The sequence below is a fragment of the Microcaecilia unicolor genome, chromosome 5, assembly GCF_901765095.1.
Source record: "Microcaecilia unicolor chromosome 5, aMicUni1.1, whole genome shotgun sequence".
Classification (NCBI taxonomy): domain Eukaryota; kingdom Metazoa; phylum Chordata; class Amphibia; order Gymnophiona; family Siphonopidae; genus Microcaecilia; species Microcaecilia unicolor.
In genome coordinates, this window is record NC_044035.1 from 50,364,602 (window position 1) to 50,384,058 (window position 19,457).

The window sequence follows — 19,457 nt, forward strand, 5'->3', positions numbered from 1 at the left end:
GCCTTAGCCTTTTCAAGGGAAGAGTGTCTAGGCAGGGAGAGGCAGCTGTTTCTGTTAACGTCTTCTGAGGCACGTCTTTCAGCACCGGTTGCTCAGGCTGTTTCAGTGGGGGGGGGGGCAAAGAATCGGCAGCAGGGAAGGAGAGCTCTGTGGTCCCGATTTCAGCGGGAATCGCCGCTATTTTGTCTGCTCCTGCAGAGCAGGGGGAGCAGCCTGTTTCTCTGCTGGTTCTAGCCGCCTTCAGATGCCATTTCCCACTTGCCTGCAGGGTCAGTAGGTGGTTTCCCTCCAGAATTTGTGCTGCAACTGTATAAGGCTTTCCTGTTGTAGCAATCTAATGCCTCTTCTGTATCTACAGGAAAAAGGCCTTCAGAAGAACAGCTTGTGGCTGCTAAGAGGCCCAGGAAATCTTGGGCTCTGGAGAAGGACCTTATCTCTGACCCAGATTAAGAGATGTCAGCCTTGGAGTACCAGGAGTGTTCTCTGGCAGACAATTTAGAGAAGGACGCTGGTCAGGGGGACTCGGGACTTGATCCCTTTATACCTGGGGAGGATCCTTCTGTTCTAAGAATCTTTCTTAAAGATCTCAGGAGTTGAACTCTTTGGTCTCCTCTATCTTGTGTTTTGAGGAAGAGGAGTTGCCGGCCCCAGAACCATAAGGTGGATTGTTTAATAAAAGGGGTCTGTAAACCGGGTAAAACTTTTCCCTTGCATCAGGATATTAGGGATGCTATTCAGGCACAGTGGGATGTCCCTGAGTCGGTGTGTATCTGGGCCCTGAGGTTGTCAAATCCCTTTTGAAGCTGCTGGTGGTGGATGCGGTGGTCTCATCTGTCACTAAGTGGAATACGGTTCCTGTGGATGCAGGTACAGGGCTTAAGGATGTGCAGGACCGGCGTATGAAGGCTTTGTTGAAGAGCAGCGTCGACGTATTGGCCTTGGCAGTGCAGGCGGCCATCTGCTGTTCCTTGGTGGCTAGAGCTTGTTTTCGTTGGTCTGAGCGAGTTCTTGATAGATCTTCGGATGATTTGTTGGCCATTGCTGCTGAGGTGGCTAAATTTGAGATGGACTCAGCCTTTTTGGCGGACACTTTGCATGATTTACTGCATGCTTCCAGCAAGTTATGGCTTTGGTAGTGGCTGCTAGGAGATTGCTTTGGCTTTGGGGCTGGTCTGCGGATGCAGCCTCTAAATCCAAGCTTAGTAAGTTTCCCTTATGGGGTTCTTTGTTTGGTGAAGACTTAGACAAGTTAGTTTGTAGTCTAGGTGAGACAAAAGTCCCGAGCCTTCCTGAAGACTGTCTGAGGACTTCTGGATGCGGGCTATTTTAGGGTCGGGGTCATGAATTTCATTTATTTTTGATCGAGTAAGACTGCTCCGGCTCAGCGATCCCATTTTTTTTCCAGAGGAATCAGTCCTTTCGGGGAGCCCGTAGAGGAGGTAGGGACTCGGGAGCTTCTTTCCAGTCTCCCGCTTGCCTTCGCAATGAGGGTTTCTGGGGCCCAGCCTCCAGTGCCTGTAGGTGCTCGTTTGTAGTGTTACTGGGGGTGGGCCCAGATCACCTCTGACCAGTGGGTTCCGGAGGTTATTTGAGAAGGTTATGCCTTAGAGTTTGCGCATCCTCTTCAAGAAGAGTTTCTGGAGTCTCCTTGCCGGTCGTGTCTCAAAGTGGGAGTCGTCAGGGAGACTAGAAAGTCTTCTATCCAGGCTATTTGCGCAGTCCCCTTGGAGGAGCTTTGTCAGGGGTGATATTCCATCTGTTTCGTCGTCCCCAAGAAAGAAGGTTCTTTCAGACTAATTCTGGACATCAAGGCAATTATAGTGGTCATGTGGTCTGGAGAGTTTTTGACGGCCCTGGACCTTATCGAAGCCCATCTCCACATACCGATTCGTCCTTTCCATCGGCATTCCCTGCGTTATGCGATTCTCAACAGACATCAATTTCGAGCACTTCCCTTCAGCCGTGCGACGGCTCCTTGCACCTTCACCAAGGTGATGGTGGTGGTTGCAGCAGCCCTCAGGAGGGACGGGATTCTGGTTCATCCTTACCTAGATGATGGTTAATCAGAGCAAAATCTTACCAGGTGAGGGTTGTCCATTTCCTGCGGTCCCTCGGTTGGGTGGTCAACTCTCAGAAGAGTCGTCTGCAGCCGTCTCAGTCCCTGGAGTATCTGGGGGTGTGCTTTGACACTCGGAGGGGTGGAATGTTTCTTACCCAGGCCAGGATTCTCAAGTTGCAGTCCTTGATTCGTCATTTGCTACAGACCTCTCTACCGTGTGCACGGGATTAACTTCAGGACTTGGGTTCCATGGCGGCAACCATAGAGGAGGTGCCGTGGGCCATAGCGCACATGAGATCTCTGCAAAGGTTAACAAATAAGTAACAGTATGAGCTGTTGATCAAAGATAGGTAAACTAATACAAAACAACTGAACAGCCAAATTCAATCCCAAAAGGTCATAAAAAGGCATTCAATACTTGAAAGCATGAAGATTACCCTCAGAAACCAAGGTCTGACCAACAAGACCCGTTATCTATATAAGATTTTGGTGTCCGTGGTCTGATCTCTTTCATTGGGTAAGGAAATTTAATCTCACATGCTTACAATCAAAACTTTCTCATAGTGCAAACATTATCACTGAGAATCAAATATTTCCAAAAGCACAGCTATAGCATAAAATAACTTAGCTTTTCTCAGCTGGCTTAGTCACCCCTCATTCCAACTGCTTAATTGTGTTCAACGGGGCCCTTATCGTTTCACCCGCTTCTGGGCTTCATCAGGAACAACCCAGTTTAAACAAACTTATGCAGGGGCATTCATCTCGCTGACAGGAATCCACTTTACCTCCTTTGTCCGGGAAATGGCTGCGGCTATTCCCTTCCTTATGGAGGTTGAGGATGAGCCCAAGGCTGAGATGCTCGAGGTCCTGAATTATCTCGATGGAAAGTAACCTGCACTGCTGTTGTCTGAATACCTCTCAGTGCTAATGCTGTGGGCTCTGATTGACCCTGAAGTACAAAATCCAGCCAGAATGTGCTGGATTCCCCCAATCTGAGAGGGAGTGAGGAGAGTAAAGATTTCTGCCCTGAGTCCCTTTTCAAAAACTGTGAGCAGTTATTTTTCTGAACTCCCCAGGTAGTAAGTGCCTAGTTTGTTTTAATGTTGTTACCTGTTAATTTACCTGTTATTTTCTGTTTACATCTTTTTTTTTTTTTTTTTTTTCATCATTCACTGTTCAATTTTTATGATGATAAACCTATTAGTTTATTAGCTTTGTTGTCCTGGATATCTTCCTAAAAGAAATGTCCAAAAGCCATTATTAAGGTGGACATGGGAAAATCTGCTGCTTAGATTGTAAGCTCTGTCGAGCAGGGACTGTCTCTTCATGTTCAAGTGTACAGCGCTGCGTACGTCTAGTAGCGCTTTAGAAATGATAAGTAGCAGTAGTTATTTCTAGGATAAGCAGCATAAAGTGTATTGTACTCTTTTGGGATCTTGCCAGGTACTTGTGACCTGCATTGGCCACTGTTGGAAACTGGATACTGGGCTTGATAGATTTTCGGTCTGGCCCAGTATAGCAATGCATATGTTCATATGGACTAAGAATCCTGGTGGTTTGTGTTCTTGGTTTGTGGGTGTTTTCTGGGAACTGTGGGACCTCTGGGATTGTGGCCCGAGTGTCCTTAGAAGCCACCGGGGAAATAATTTGTGGGTGAGAGAATCGCCCAGAGGCCAGCTGAACCCTGTGTAATGGGTGGAGGGTATGCCAGTGTAGAGCACAGGTGCAGGCGGGCCTGATCAGTGCTGGGACATACCCTTTAGTTGTCTGCAGGGGTTAGGCCCAGGTGGGTGCTAGATGTTTCATGATGGGGGAGTATGACCAAATCTCAATCTACGAGACTTAAATGAGTTTCCTTGTCATCAAGCAGATGAAGCCATTACGTATGGGTTGTGTCCATCAACCAGCAGGGGGAGATAGAGAGCACTCAACTTTTCACAGTGCCTCATGACCAGCCAGCTCCACTGCCTCTTCAGTACTTTATCTCCCCAAGCAGGGTGGCTGCAGCTTCTTCGAGCTCCATCAAAAATCTGCCTGGGGGTGGCTCCTGGCTTGCCAGTTGTTAGCCGGGGTGTTAGAGGCTATAGCAGCTTCACTTTGAAGGCACATAGGTTAGCCCTTTCCCTGCCTTACCCATGCCCCCGTGGATGTGGACATATTAGCTTGCTTTTCCCTGTCCTTTCCCACTCAGTGGATGCAGGCACATTGGTTCGCCTTTCCCTGCCTTTCCCACTCATCTGAGCCTCCGGAGTTCTACCTCTGCTTTCCTCACAGCGTTAACAAAAAAAAAAAAAAAATGGAACAGAGGTTTTCCTTTGATTCTTCTATGGGACCGGAGCTGTGATACTCGGTCCGGTGAGGTAAAAGTGTTTTCTAACTCCTCTGGGGTGGGCCCGCGATCGGGGAGTTTTTGGTGTGAAACCGCCATTTTGAATTTTCCCGCCGTTTTCGACGATGGCTGCAGAGAGTGTAAAGCGCTGTTCCCGGTGTGGCAAGCGCAAATCAGCAGCGGGGCTCTGTAAATCGTGTTGTATAGGTGTAAGAGCCGGCCCAAGCATGGCGAGTGATGATTCTTCCCGCTCAGAGCTGGCAGCGGATGCCATTTTCAATTCTCCGCATGGCGCGGCCTCCGTAGAGACGGAGAGCCCTGAGCCCGGGGGGGGGACGACCTCGAATTGAGGCTATTCAGGGAGTGGCTAGCCCCGGACGGGATCTGGGTGCCCAGGGCGAGTTTTTCTCCCCTGATTTTGTGGTGGTGTTGCATAAAGCATACATGCTGAAAAGAGCTCTTCCTTGTCATCAAGCAGATGCAGCCATTACAGATGGGTTGTGTCCATCAACCAGCAGAGGGAGATAGAGAGCACACTTTTTTCAGTGCCTCATACCAGCTTGCTCCACTGCCTCTCTTCAGTATTCTCTATCCCCCCTAGCAGAGTGGCTGCAGCTTCTTCGAGCTCCATCTAAAATCTGCCTGGAGGTTGCTCCTCTGCTTTTGCCAGTTGTTAGCAGGGGTGTTGGAGGCTATAGAAGCTTCACTTTAAAGGCACATAGGTTCGCCCTTTCCCTGCCTTACCCATACCTCTGTGGATGTGGACACATTGCTTAGCTTTCCCTGTCCTTCCCCACCAACAGTGGATGCAGGCACATAGGTTCGCCCTTTCCCTGCCTTTCCCACTCACCTGAGCCTCCGGAGTTCTATTTACCTCTGCTTTCCTCACAGCGTAAAAAAAAAAAAAAAAAAAAAAGCGCTTAGACGCTGGAACAGAAGTTTTTCCTTGCCTTTTTCTGTGGGACCGGAGCTGTGATACTCGGTCCAGTGAGGTAAGAGTGTTTTCTGACTCCTCTGGCGTGGGCCCGCGATCGGGGCGATTTTGGCGTGAACCACCATTTTGAATTTTACCGCCGTTTTCGGCGATGGCTGCGGAGACAGTAAAGCACTGTTCCAAGTGTGGCAAGCGCAGATCAGCAGCGGGACTCTGTAAATCGTGCTGTATAGACGTTAGAGCCGGCCCGAGCATGGCGAGCGATGATTCTTCGCGCTCTGAGCTGGCAGCGGGCGCCATTTTGAATTTTCCACATGGCACGACCTCCGCTGAGATGGAGAGTCCTGAGCCCGGGGGGAGGCCTCGGAGTGAGGCTGATATGGGAGCTACTAGCCCCGGCAGAGATCCGGGTGCCCAGGGTGAGTTTTTCTCCCCTGATTTTGTCTTATTAATGCATAAAGCATACATGCTTAAAAGAGCTCTCCCACAAAGCCCAGCATGGGCCTCTTCTGATGCCCCCCCCCCCCCCCCGGTGGATTCTAGCCTGGGTGTGCCCTCTGAGGCGTTATACCCTGATAATTGGCAGAATATGAAGCGTAGAAGGGCTCATTCCCCTTCAGAGAGTGCTGCACCTCCATTTTCCCCCTCGTGGTCGGGCTGCGAAGATTCGGAGGACTCTGGCAGGCCTTCATGGTCTGAGGAGCCAGAGTCTGGTGCAGAAGTGACTCAGGATCTGGGCGATCCCTCCGCGGTGAGGATTTTCCACCGTGATGAGCTGCCAGCGCTTATTTCTGATGCCCTGCAGGCTCTCTCTATTGAGGACTCTGCCAGTGGCACAGCCTCCTCTGTGAATCCTAGGATGGCTAGTACCAAAAAGCCTGCTTGAGCCTTTCCTTTGCATGACTCCATCCAAGAGCTTATTTCGGCTTAATGGGCTGACCCCGAGGGACCTTTGAAAGTTTCCAGGGCTATGGGGCAGTTATACCCTCTGAGTGAGGAGCATATGGCTCGCTTTGCTATGCCTAAAGTGGATGCCCTAGTCACAGCTGTGACAGAGAACTACCCTCCCTGTTGAAGGAGGTGTTGCCCTGAAGGATATTCAAGACCGTAGACTGGAATCAGCACTTAAACGGTCCTTTGAAATTGCAGGTCTCACTATTCGGGCGTCTGCATGCAGTTGTTATGCTGCCCGAGCCTGCCTGGCTTGGTTGCAACAGGCAGTGGAACAGCCCGGTGATGGAGCGGAGCCCTTTTCAGATGTGGCTCCGCGGATGGAGTCGGCCTTGTCCTTTCTTCCTGACGCCCTTTATGATATTGTCAGAGCTTCGGCTAAACACATGGCAGTAGCAGTGGCGGCTCGCTGTCTTCTTTGGCTACGGCATTGGGCGGCGGACATGGCCTCTAAGCAAAGGTTGGTGAAGTTGCCCTTTCAAGGCCTTCTCCTGTTTGGTGAGGAGTTGGAGAAAATTGTGAAGGGCCTGGGTGAGGCTAAACCCCAGCACTTGCCCGAAGATAGGCCTCGGCCTTCCTCTAAGGGTGCGGCGGCCCACTCCTCTTACAGACCTCGCTTCCGTGAAGCTCGAAGGTACCGCCCGGGGCGTTCTGCTGGGTTCACTTCTCGTGTCCGTTTTCAGCAGAGGAACTCCTTTCGCTCGGACAAACGTTCCACAGCCACTGGCTCAAGGCCTGGAGTTCAGGGGTGACCCTCTCAATGATGGTGCGCCGGCCCTCTCCTCGAGTCCTGTCATCGGAGGACATCTTTCCCGAGGAGTGGGCCAATATTTCCTCAGATCAGTGGGTCTTGGACCTGATCAGAGACGGTTACAGAATAGAATTCGACGCCCCTGTAAGAGACGTGTTTGTGGAGTCCCGATGCGGTTCTGCCGCCAAACGGGCAGCGGTAGAGGAGACTTTGCAAGGTCTGATTCAGATAGGGGCCGTGTCCCCGGTACCTCCCGCCGAACAAGGCTGCGGCCGCTACTCCATCTACTTTGTGGTGCCGCGAAAAGGAGGGTCTTTTTGCCCTATTCTGGACTTAAAAGAATTAAACAAGTCCCTGAGAGTGCGGCATTTTCACATGGAAACCCTGCGCTCCGTCATTGCGGCGGTACAGCCAGGAGAGTTTCTCACGTCTCTGGACCTGAAAGAAGCTTACTTGCATATTCCAATTTGGCCCCCGCACCAGAGGTTTCTGATGTTTGTGGTGATGGGAAAACATTTCCAGTTCCGGGCCTTGCCTTTTGGCCTCGCCACAGCTCCCCGCACCTTTTCGAAGGTTATGGTGGTGGTAGCTGCCTTTCTAAGGCGAGAGGGTATTCGGGTTCACCCGTACCTGGACAACTGGCTCATTCGAGCAAACTCTGCTGCAGAGAGTCAGCATGTAACAGCCAGAGTGGTCTCAGTACTTCAATCTCTGGGCTGGGTTGTCAATTTGGCTAAAAGTCACCTGACCCCCTCGCAATCTCTAGAATATTTGGGGGCCAGGTTCGACACAGCCTCGGGGTATGTGTACCTACCCGAGCGAAGGCGGTGCAAGCTTCAGAATCAGGTCCGTCTGCTCCTGAGGATGCCCCGCCCATGAGCCTGGGACATTGTCCAGCTGCTGGGATCGATGACAGCCACATTGGAAGTGGTGCCATGGGCGAGAGCGCACCTGAGACCTCTACAGTATTCCCTACTTCAAAGATGGTCTCCAGTTTCTCAGGATGATCAATGCAGACTTTCTTGGCTCCCTGCGGCCCGACTCAGCATGGAGTGGTGGCTCTCAGACAGCATGCTGCGGCGAGGAATGCCGCTGGTGCTCCCCGATTGGTGTCTAGTAGTGACAGATGCCAGCCTGAAGGGCTGGGGCGCACATTGCAAGGGGAAGCATTCCCAGGGTCTATGGACACCCGAGGAGTCGGAGTGGTCCATCAACCGCCTAGAGTTGAAAGCGGTGTTTCAGACGCTTCTGGCCTTTCAAGTGACCCTGGAAAGATTGGCTGTCAGAGTGATGTCGGACAACACGACAGCAGTGGCCTACATAAATCGACAAAGCGGCACTCAGTGTAGAGCACTGGCCGCGCAGGCTGAACAGATTTGCCACTGGGCCGAGCTGCATCTTCAGTTTCTGTTGGCAGCTCACATTGCAGGTCAGAGCAACGTGCAAGCCGATTATCTAAGCAGGCATCAGATCGATCCAGCAGAATGGGAACTAGCAGACAAAGTATTCCTGCAGATATGTGCCAAATGGGGCAAGCCCGCGATGGATCTTATGGCGACAAGTTCAAATGCCAAAGTCCCGTGCTTCTTCAGCAGACGGAGAGATCCTCGCTCGGCAGGGTTGGATGCCTTGACTTAGCCCTGGCCTCCGGGCCTACTATATGTGTTCCCTCCGTTGTCCTTGATAGGGCGCGTGCTCCTGCGGATTCGGCTGGACCTAGGAGAAGTGGTCCTCATCGCCCCGGATTGGCCCAGGAGGCCTTGGTATATGGACCTCCGACAGATGCTAGTGGAGGCTCTCCTTCCTTTACCTCTGGTACCGAACCTGTTGTCACAGGGCCTGGTAGCCATGGAGGACGCCTGCCGCTTTGGTCTTATGGCATGGCAATTGAGAGGGCGCAATTGAGGGACAAAGGCTATTCAAACACAGTCATTTCCACTCTCCTGCAGGCCCGCAAGCGTTCCACTTCCGTGGCTTATGCCAGGATTTGGCGCCAGTTTGAGTCTTGGTGTGCTTCAAAAGCGATCACACCCATGCGGGCTCCTGTCTCGCCGATTCTGGACTTTTTGCAGAATGGTGTACAAATAGGCTAGGCCTATAATTCCCTGCGGGTACAAGTGGCAGCGTTGGCCTCCCTTCGTGGTAAGGTTGAAGGCGTGTCTTTAGCTGCTCATCCAGATGTGGCACGGTTTCTTAGTGGGGTGCTTCGGCTCCGGCCTTCCGTGCGAGCACCCTGTCCAGCTTGGAACTTGGGGCTAGTTTTGAAGGCCCTGCAGGCTTCTCCTTTTGAGCCGCTTCGGCGAGCATCAGAGAAAGATTTGACACTAAAGGCCGTTTTTCTTGTGGCCATTACTTCGGCGAGACGGGTGTCAGAGCTCCAGGCGCTGTCCTGTAGAGACCCATTTCTGCAATTCTCAGAGTCCGGGGTCACGGTTCGGACCGTGCTTTCCTTCATGCCTAAGGTGGTTTCAGCGTATCACCTAAACCAGCCTATTTTCTTGCCCTCCTTTGATAAGGAGGAGTTTCCAGAATCTTTTGGGCAGGACTCTGCTGCAGTATCTGCGAGTTACTATCTCTTTCAGGATCTATGATCATCTGTTTGTTTTGCTATTAGGTCCTCGCAGAGGGTCTCCAGCGTCTAAAGCCACTATTGCCCGCTGGCTCAAAGAAACTATCTTTTCAGCTTATCTGCTTGCCGTCCGGTCTTCGCCTGTAGCCTTTAAGGCGCATTCCACCAGAGCGATTTCTTCCTCTTGGGCTGAAACTGGAGCACTCTCTCGTCAAGAGATATGCAGTGCAGCAACATGGGCTTCTAAGCTCTCTTTTGCCCGACATTACAGGCTGGATGTGGCTGCTAGGAGGGATGCGCGTTTTGGAGCACAAGTGCTAGCGCGTAGTGTGACCTGTTCCCACCCTATATAGGGATTGCTTTGTTGCATCCCATACGTAATGGCTTCATCTTCTTGATGACAAGGAAGGGAAAATTAGGTTCTTACCTTGGTAATTTTCTTTCCTTTAGTCATAGCAGATGAAGCCATGAGCCCTCCCTGTACGATTGTCTGTATGCTGTGAATCTGTTTCAGGTTCTGTTCTTGTTTCCTGAAGTTCCTTCCTTGGGAGAAAGTTGGAAAACAGTCTTCAGGATTCATGTTCACTTATAGGAGAATGAGTCCATTCCCTCCAGTTTATGTTTTGGAGGATGAGTTTATTCCCTCCAGGAGGTTGCGTGTATCCCCTCCAGTTATACAATAAGGAGGACGAGTTTATTCCCTCCAGGAGGATGTGTTCATTCCCTCCTTTTGAGTTCATGCCCTTGTTAAGGGGCCATCGTTCGCTGTGAGGAAAGTTCATGTTATTCCCATTGCGGTTTGCCATACTGCTTTGGAAGCTTCAAATACTGAAGAGGCAGTGGAGCTGGCTGGCCATGAGGCACTGTGAAATGTTGAGTGCTCTCTATCTCCCCCTGCTGGTTGATGGACACAACCCATACGTAATGGCTTCATCTGCTATGACTAAAGGAAAGAAAATTACCAAGGTAAGAACCTAATTTTCCCTTCTACTCAAAGAAAGATGTTCTTAGTTTCTCTGGGATCACTATTTCTGTTGAAATAACTCTCTGGCTTTACTCTCTAGATCTCAACGAGGCATGCACTCATATACTTATTCTCTCTGTGCACAGTTTACTTCCGCTGTGGGACTCTGCATTATCAATACAATGTCTTACCATTCAATTTTTCTTTGGCTCCTCGAGCCTTTACAAAGTGCCTGATAGTGGTAGCTGTAACACTTCACAAATGGGGCATTTATGTCTTCCTCTACCTAGACTGGTTAATCATGGCAGCTTCCCTGGATTTGGCACACACCTGCATTCTATCTGCCATCAGGCTCCTGGAACTCCTCTGGTTTGTGATCAGTTATCCAAAATCACATCTTTAACTGGTTCAGACCTTAGAATTCATATGGGCGCTCTTTGAAACTACTCAAGGCTGAGCCTTCCTTCCTCAGCTGAGACTAAACAACATACTACATATTTCCACTCAAGTGTTCAAATCCACCCAAGTATCTGCTTGTCAAATGCTGTGCCTAAGCAATCACATCACCTCAACAGTCCATGTAACACCATTAGCTCTATTCCAATTCCTCATTCCTCAGTGGATGCTCTCCTCTTAGTGGTCCCAAGCTATGGGATTACTCTCAGCCCGTGTTAGTCACTCCACAGCTACGCAACTCTCTACAGTGGTGGATGGTGTCCTAGAATTTCACCCAAGGTCCTCACCACAGATGCCTCCGTGGTAGATTCTTGGTTCCCACAGGAGAAGCAATATCATATTGACCTGGAATTGCATGTGGTCTGGAACGCTCTCAAAACCTTCCAAGACCACATCCTCGATCAGGTAGTGCTTGTTCGCACAAACAACTAGGTTGAGATGTATTACCTGAACAAATGAGGAACAGATTTTTACCACCTCTGACATGACCCATAAGTGACAACATGTGTTTGCTGTCCTCCGAGAACACCTGCTACAAAATATGTTTACAGGCCTACATGTTTTAAAAAAGCAGCAGTAGTTAACTTGATAATTTTTTCTAGACTGGATGTAAGTTTGGTATATACTGGATTGTTTAATGATTAAATATAGCCTTTCATGAAGATATTGTAGTTTGAAAATATTTCTCTCAGAAGTTTGTTTAATGGTTGCTTTTCTAGTTTAATTTGATTATAGCAGAAGGAAATATAGTGCATAATAATTTAAGGTCTGTTCTAGTACTGGGTGTCTTACTGTGTAATCCTGTCACAAACTTTAAACAACATAAAATGAGATCTAGACAGTTTGACTATATTAAACATGTGCACAGTGTTCACACCTGTTTGTAAAATAAATGATACCAATGAACCGCTCAGAATGGTTATTTCCAAAATCACTGTAAGTGCAATTGGGGTGTTAATCTAGTATTTCTTAAAACATTTCACAAATGGTTTGCTTTGCTTGGTGTATTTCTAATACATAACTTGTTTCTTCTCCTCATGAAATAATTGCTGGTTTGTTTTCAGAAGGAAATGTAGAGCAGCAGATTTAAATACCATTCTAGTACCACATACTAATTACAATGCTAAATGTTCATTCCATGTTTTTCAGGTTTTGAAAGTATTTTAGAAGGGCTGTTTGGACCTGGACTATTAAAAGATCTCAGCTTATTTAAAGGTACACTTTTTTTTTTCCTAATTTTTTTTTTTTTAATTCAGCTTTGTGGGTGACTGAAGTCAACACAGTCTTGTTTGTAGAAAATGTTTGTTACCTTGGAGATCTGCTTTTTCCTTTCAGGCAATGTTCTGTTTCATATTGGCTGAAATTGTTAATGAGTATATTTTTGGCTGCATATAACTAGAAATATTTTATTTACCATTTTGGAAGATTGTGAGACTAGATAAAATGTAAATTGTTTCCATAGCATTTTTTAATTTATAAAACATTGTTAGGATATATAATAATGGTTAGGATTATATAATAAATGTTTCCTTTACATGTGCTTCTAGAAATAACGCATTGTTAAACAGGAATTGAATCTGGGGTACATGTATAAAACTTATGTAAAATATGAACTATTAAGACCTAATTTACTGTTCTGATTTATAGACTGTGAGCCTGAAGCTGTTTCTGATTGGTCTTTTGATGAAAATTGTCTCTTTTGCTGCTTGAGAAGAGAAAAAGTTAAGGTAATCTGAATTAAAGAAAAGAAAAAAAAATATTTGTTTACTACCTTTTTTTCCTAACACTTACACTGTTCACAATTGACATTCTTGTTCCCGATGAATCATGAAAATGTTCATGTAGTGAAGTTTGGTATGGTTTTCATTCTAGAAACTGCATTAGAAATTAATTAGAATCAAGTCATACCACTGTATTTTGAGGGAATAAATGTAAGATTTATCATTTTCAGTGCAAGTTCAGTGGTATTTGTAAAATGTTCTGTCAGTGAACACATGGAAGGTGTCATCCGGTAGCACCAACATGAGGAAGTTCTTGCATACTTATAGAAACACCTAGACTGCTTTCCTGTGCGTGTGAGATCTGCCACTGCTATGTAGATCCCTGTTTCATGTGCAAACCCAATTGGATGCTGTTTAGGTGGATTATCTTGTAAACAAAACCTTTTTCCTTTGCTTGATCTGGGTTATCGTGATCATCTTAGTTCCTCAGTTAGTGCGAGAATTCTAAATATTTGTTCTCAACTGATACTAGAGAGAGGAATTCTGACTAATGTACTCTCAAATTTTTGCTAGCGTTTTGCTAACATTTTGTGTGCAAGCTTTCAGCTTTGACTTGATGTATGCGGTGTAGCCTATCTAATATAATTTCCATTACGTTCTATCCCACTGTTCCAGGACAAGTGGGTAGTTATGTCCGTCGACCAGCAGGTGGAGATAGAAAATCCAGAACTGAGCACTACTACCTAGCCACGTGCTAGCCGCCCAGTTCCTCAGTATCTTCTATCTCCAGCAGGTGGATGGACATACTTCATTTCTCTCTGTGTTCTAGTTGGTTTCTCCAGGTTTGGTTGGTGACTGGTTCCCAGTTGAGTCACATCTGAGGAAATTTAGACATACCTGGTGGTGCTGGGTCCCTGTCTTGCTCCTGCCTGGAGGCTTTCTTCCCTTTTTATTTCCCTCCTGAGCCTCTCTTGTGGCAGTGTCTGTGCAGCAACCAAAAAAAAAAAAAGCCATGTTTCTTCTGGTTGTATCAGAATGGCTCCAGTCCGCCAAAGTAAAAAAAAAAAAAAAAAAAAAGAGGGAGCAAGGTAGCGGGCTTGCAGTGCGTTTTTGCGAGTCAGGCCTCTGACCGGGTGTTTTTTGGCACGGCGGCATGTCGGTCCCCGCTGAGGTGGTGAAGTACTGCTGCTCCTATGGGGGATAGACGCTCCTCCTTGGGCCGCTACACGGTGTGCAGACCGGTGTCCCCGAGTGGAGGAGGAGATCCTGGTGGCCATTCTCTGGGGAGAACGAGCCTGGATCAGCGCTCTGGGTCCCCGGGGGGATCTTGTGGCGACTCCTGTTTGGCAGAGGTGGGAAATTTGGCCATTTTTTCCTCCGCGGTCAGGAAATGTGCTCTGCCGGTGGCAGAGAAAGGGGCAATCACAGCAGGGGGCTTACCTGATCAGGGTATGCCTTGTTCCCCTGAATTTGTCTTATTAATTCACCAGGCATTTTTATTGAAGCAGGGGGGCGCTGCTCTGCCTACTCCGGGGATCCTGGGGGGTGCAGAGTCAGACAGCCCATTCTCCTCTCAAGAGAATTTGGCCTATCCTGTTGGATGACCCTTTGGAGGGTTGTTCACCCGTTTCTCCAGGGTCAGACGCGGAGTCTGCTTCATCGGGGGGCCCTTCGGTCCTGGAGCCTTTAGAGGAGGTGGAGCTCCCCTTGGGAGACGAGGATGACCCTCGGGTGCTCTGGCTTTTTCAAAAAGATGAATTTGGTGCGTTGATTTCGGAGTCCTTATCAGCTCTCTCCGTATCTGAACCTTGGGGGGGGGGGGATTCTTCAGGTTCCCAGCAGTCTGGTCCTATGCGGGGGCTTAGGGGTCCCTCTAAGGCATTCTCGATGCATCCAGATATTCAGGATTTAATCTCTGCAGAGTGGAATACTCCCGAGGTGGGTCTGCGAGTGGGAAGAGCCATGGCCCCTCTCTACCCCTTGGTTTTGGAGGAAAGGGAGAAGTTGGGCTTTCCTAAGGTGGATTCTTTTGGTGACAGCGGTCACCAAGAAGATGACCTTGCCTGTGGAAGGCGGGGTGGCCTTAAACGACCTTCAGGATAGGAAACTGGAGCAGGCCCTGAAATAGGCTTTTGAGGTGGTTGCCTTGGGCTTGCAGGCTGCGATTTGCAGTTCCTTTGTGGCCCGTGCCTGTCTACAGTGTCATCAAAGGTCGGGGGCCAGGAGTGGCTCGCGGGTGGCTAGGATGGAGGCAGGTCTCGCTTATCTAGTGGACACCGTGTACGACATGCTTAGGACTTTGGCCAAGGGTATGTCGTTGGCGGTCTCCGCAAATCGACAGTTGTGCCTCCGGGCGTGGTCTGCGGATGCGGCATCCAAAGCCCGGTTGGTCAAGCTGCCCTTTCGGGGGAAGTTACTGTTTGGCGAGGACTTGAGTAATCTGGTGAAAGAGCTTGCAGAGTCTAGACCCCAGCGGCTGCCTGAGGACCGGCCTAGGTCATCTGGTCGGCAGTCCGGGTTCTCTCATCCTCGGTTTCAGGACAGTAAGAAATAAAGACCAGGTCGCCCGGCCTTTGGGCACCGGCCTAAGTTTCAGCCCCGTCAGTCCTTTCGGGGGGGACAGGACAGGGACCGGCAAGTCAGGTCGGTGATGTCCTCCTGCCTGACAGTCGCAATGATGGTGCGTTGGTCCACGCGTTCAGTCCGATAGGGGGACGTCTTCAGGTGTTCCATGACGCGTGGGCCTCCATCACCTCAGATCAGTGGGTGCTGGACATCCTGCGCGACAGTTACCGGTTAGAATTCTGCCGCCCGGTCGCTCCTCTTTTCTTACAGTCTCCATGTCGAAGTTCTGTCCGAGAGGCACAAGTCAAGTCCACCATTCAGGAGTTACTGTCTCTTCAGGACATTGTGCCCATGCCGCTCGACGAGCGTGGACAGGGGAGGTACTCCATCTATTTCGTGGTCCTCAAGAAGGGAGGCACGGTCTGGCCCATTCTGGACCTCAAGAGTGTCAACAAGTGCCTGCGGGTTACGCATGTTTGGATGGAAACCCTCAGGTCCATCATTGCTTCCATGCGGGAGGGCGAGTTTCTCACCTCTCTCGATCTCAAAGAAGTGTACCATCATATTCCAATTTGGGGCCTCCATCAGCAGTCTTCATTTCGCGGTACTGGGTCAGCACTTCCAGTTTCGGGCGCTCCCATTTGGCCTTGCTACGACCCCACAGACCTTCTCCAAAGTGATGGAAGTGGTGGCAGCCTTCCTTAGGAAGCAGGGTGTTCGAGTACACCCTTACCTGGACGACTGGCTAATTCGCGTGTCGTCCTACCAGGACAGCTTGGAAGCGACTTCCACGTTTGTCAGGCTGCTTCAGTTCTTTGAATGGGTGATCAGTTTCGAGAAGAGCTGTCGATCCCCTCTCACCTGGAATACTTAGGTGTTCTATTTGATACCCAGCGGGCTCAGGTCTTTCTGACTTACCCTCGGCGGGTGAAGCTGGTGAGGCAGGTAGGTTCCCTTCTGTTGACCGCCAGGCCATGGGTTTGAGACTACGTCCAGCTTCTAGGGTCCATGACAGTGGCCATGGAGGTAGTCCCTTGGGTGCGAGCTCACATGCGTCCGCTTCAGAGGTCTCTGCTCTCCCGCTGGTCTCCGGTGTCGGAGGCTTACCAAGTCAGACTGCCTTGGACGTTGGAGGCCAGACGGAGCATGAGTTGGTGGCTGTGCCCCCAGTCTCTGGCTCAGGGAATGTCCTTTCCCATTCTGCAATGGGAGGTAGTGACAACGGATGCTAGCCTGTTGGGCTGGGGGGGGCCCATTTCAGGGGCCATTTAGCTCAGGGTACGTGGTTACCGCAGGAGTCCCGCTGGACCATCAATTTTCTGGAGCTTTGGGCAGTGCGGCTAGTCATTTCTCCCATTCCTGAAGGGGACGGCGGTCCGAGTCTTCTCCGACAATGCAACGACTGTAGCTTATATCAACAGGCGTGGGGGGGGGGGGGGGATTCGCAGCAGCCATCTGGCTAGGGAATCCGGCCTCTTGATGGTCTGGGCGGAGAGGCACCTGTCTTACCTCTGTCGCCTACATTTCTGGGGGCCTCAACGTAGAAGTAGACTTTCTCAGTCGTCATGTTTTGGATCCCGGCGAGTAGGAGCTGTCTGGTGCGGCGTTGGGGCCTTCCTTGCATGGACCTGATGGCCACGAAGGACAATGCCAAGGTTCCACAGTTCTTCAGTCGTCGCAGGGAGCAGGATTAGTTAGGTCTGGATGCCCTACTTCAACCGTGGCTGGTAGAGGGATGAGAGGAGAGAATTATGGGACACGAATGGGAGGGCAGGGCAGAGGAGAATTGCTGGACACAGAGGGGAGGGCATGGCAGAGGAATCGCTGGACATGGAGAGGAGGCCAGAATCATGGGACACGGAGGGGAGGGCAGGGCAGAGGAGAATCGCTGGACATGAAGGGGAGGCCAGAATTGCGGGGCAGGGGAGAATCACTGGAAATGGAGGGTAGGCCAGAATCGCGGGACACGGAGGGGCCGGCAGGGCAAAGGAGAATCGCTGCCCATGGAGGGGAGGTCAGAATCACGGGACACGGAGAGAATGGGAGGGGAGGGAATAATCACTGGACATGAAGGGGAGGGCAAGGGAGAGAGAAATTGCTTAGACAAGAGCCTTCCTAGGGCCCATTTCATTTTTGATGAAACTGGCTTTGTTGCACTAGTGTTCACAATAAAGCTAGGTAAAATTTTATGCACGTAGTTGCTAGGCATGTGCGCACACACACTTACTTGCACAACTAGAAGAAAAGGAATAGAAGTTCTGAAAAAATATTTTTGAATCAGATAAAAGTTGTCTCTAAAGAACAGTCAGAGAATTCAAGGCTGATAGATGCCTTGTTAATAACTCACCTAATTGAACAAGCATTTTTCCACAATACTTTAATTTTTGGGAAAACTATTTAAAAAAAAATCTGAGTGTGACTTTAGAAAGAAAGAGAGTCTGTGTGTTGAACAGAAGCTGAAGAGGATTTTGATCAGTCAAGAGGAGAAGCCAATGTTGCTACTAATTGGGTTTCTGCCAGGTATTTGTGACCTGGTTTGGCCACTGTTGGAAGCAGGATACTGGGCTAGATGGACCATTGGTCTGACCCAGTATGGCTATTCTTATGTTATCTCCCTGTTAGTCAACGTAGGGAAAGTAAATGAGAGAATAGTAACAGTAAGATTATACAGTATTTAGGTATTCTGGTACCTGCAGGAACATAGTAAAGCCACACATACTCTGAGAGAGACAGACTTTCTTTTTATTTAAAGCCTGTATAGATTTAACTGGAAGAAGATAAAAGATGATTCAAGACAGATGAAGCAAAGAAACAAGAGCTGGAACAAGAAGAAAAGATTTAAAGACATTTTGGACATTAAAACATTTTAAAGAAAGAAAGAAACAAAACATGCACTTACCTGAACAGAATCCTTCAGATAATTCCTGAAAGGGTTCCTGGAAAAGCAAAGCAAACATATTCTACAAAGAATCTAATTCCTAAATATTAAGATACGAAAATTTCAGTTAGAGTAAACTTGAGGTATACCTATCTATATAATTGTTATTAGAAGATAGAAATAGCATATTATTTAAGAGTAACTGGATCCGTTAGTAGGACTTAGAAAGTTTTTAACATAATTTAATTGGACTTATTTGATGGATGGTTGTTTTGGAAAGGGTTAGGTGGCCCCTACACTGTTATGCCTGTATAGTTGACCAGGTAAAAGTAAGCATAATAGTTCAGCAAGTTACCATCTGGAACGTTTAATGGTCCAGTTCATCTGAGGGTATGGGATTTTTGATAGGATGACGACTTCTGTACTCTTAGGATTGGAAACCAAAGTAGATAGTTATTCTGCCATAAAAGTGAGGCTATTTTGTTTGATTTCATATGCGAATGATGCTGGCATAGTGGGAATCCTCTGAAGGGGCCTTCAGGGGAGTGAAGACCCTCGAGAGGCTTTACCTGTTACTAGTGGCAAAGTTGACAAAGAATAACACAGTTCCTGTTGGAGGGGGTGGGTTCAACCCCCAAGACGCGCATGAGAGGAATGTGATCTCAAGCAGTCTTTCTCTTTGACAGTGCTGCCATCTGCGGTGGTATGCGACAAGCTGGTGATGGCCTCTGCCACCTTCTCCAAGGTGATTGTGGTAGTGGTTCTCAAAATTAAGCTCTCAGCGTCCGAAGCTACTTACAAAGAAGCACACTTCTTCCCTCTTAGGAGCTAATGCTGAAGAATCCGTTCCAACAGGCAACAGAAGTCGGGAATTTTACCAATCACAATGAAGGTAGGAGGAGTGCACCCCATCCTAGATCTAGGGGCCTTTAATAAATATATAGTCAAACAGTTCAGGATAGTTTCTTTGTGCTTCCTAATACCACTTCTCCAAAAAGGGAGTTGGCTGTTTTTTTTCCTGAATTTAAAAGATATTCACATATGGATACACCCAAGGATACCTTATACCCACAAATGGATGCATCCAAGTCATAGGGATTGTCAAGATTTGTCATAGGGAAACTCCACCACAAAACTGCATTCTGCCCTTTGGCCTCAAGTATTTACAAAATGTTTAGTTATCTTCACAAAGTGGGTGTATATGTATTTTCCCTATACGGACAATTGGCTGGTAAAATACACATCAAGAGGAGAAGCCCAGGGATCATCATAAATTTTTT

General features: G+C 48.7%; 1 protein-coding gene across 1 annotated transcript in view; it reads left to right on the forward strand.

The window, feature by feature from the left end:
• LCOR (ligand dependent nuclear receptor corepressor) overlaps positions 1 to 19,457 on the forward strand; it is a 129,910-nt gene that overhangs the window by 22,858 nt on the left and 87,595 nt on the right. The window contains exons 2-3 of the mRNA XM_030202871.1: positions 12,163 to 12,228; positions 12,661 to 12,740. Of these exons, the coding sequence (XP_030058731.1) occupies positions 12,163 to 12,228; positions 12,661 to 12,740 (146 nt within the window). The remainder of the gene's footprint in view (positions 1 to 12,162; positions 12,229 to 12,660; positions 12,741 to 19,457) is intronic.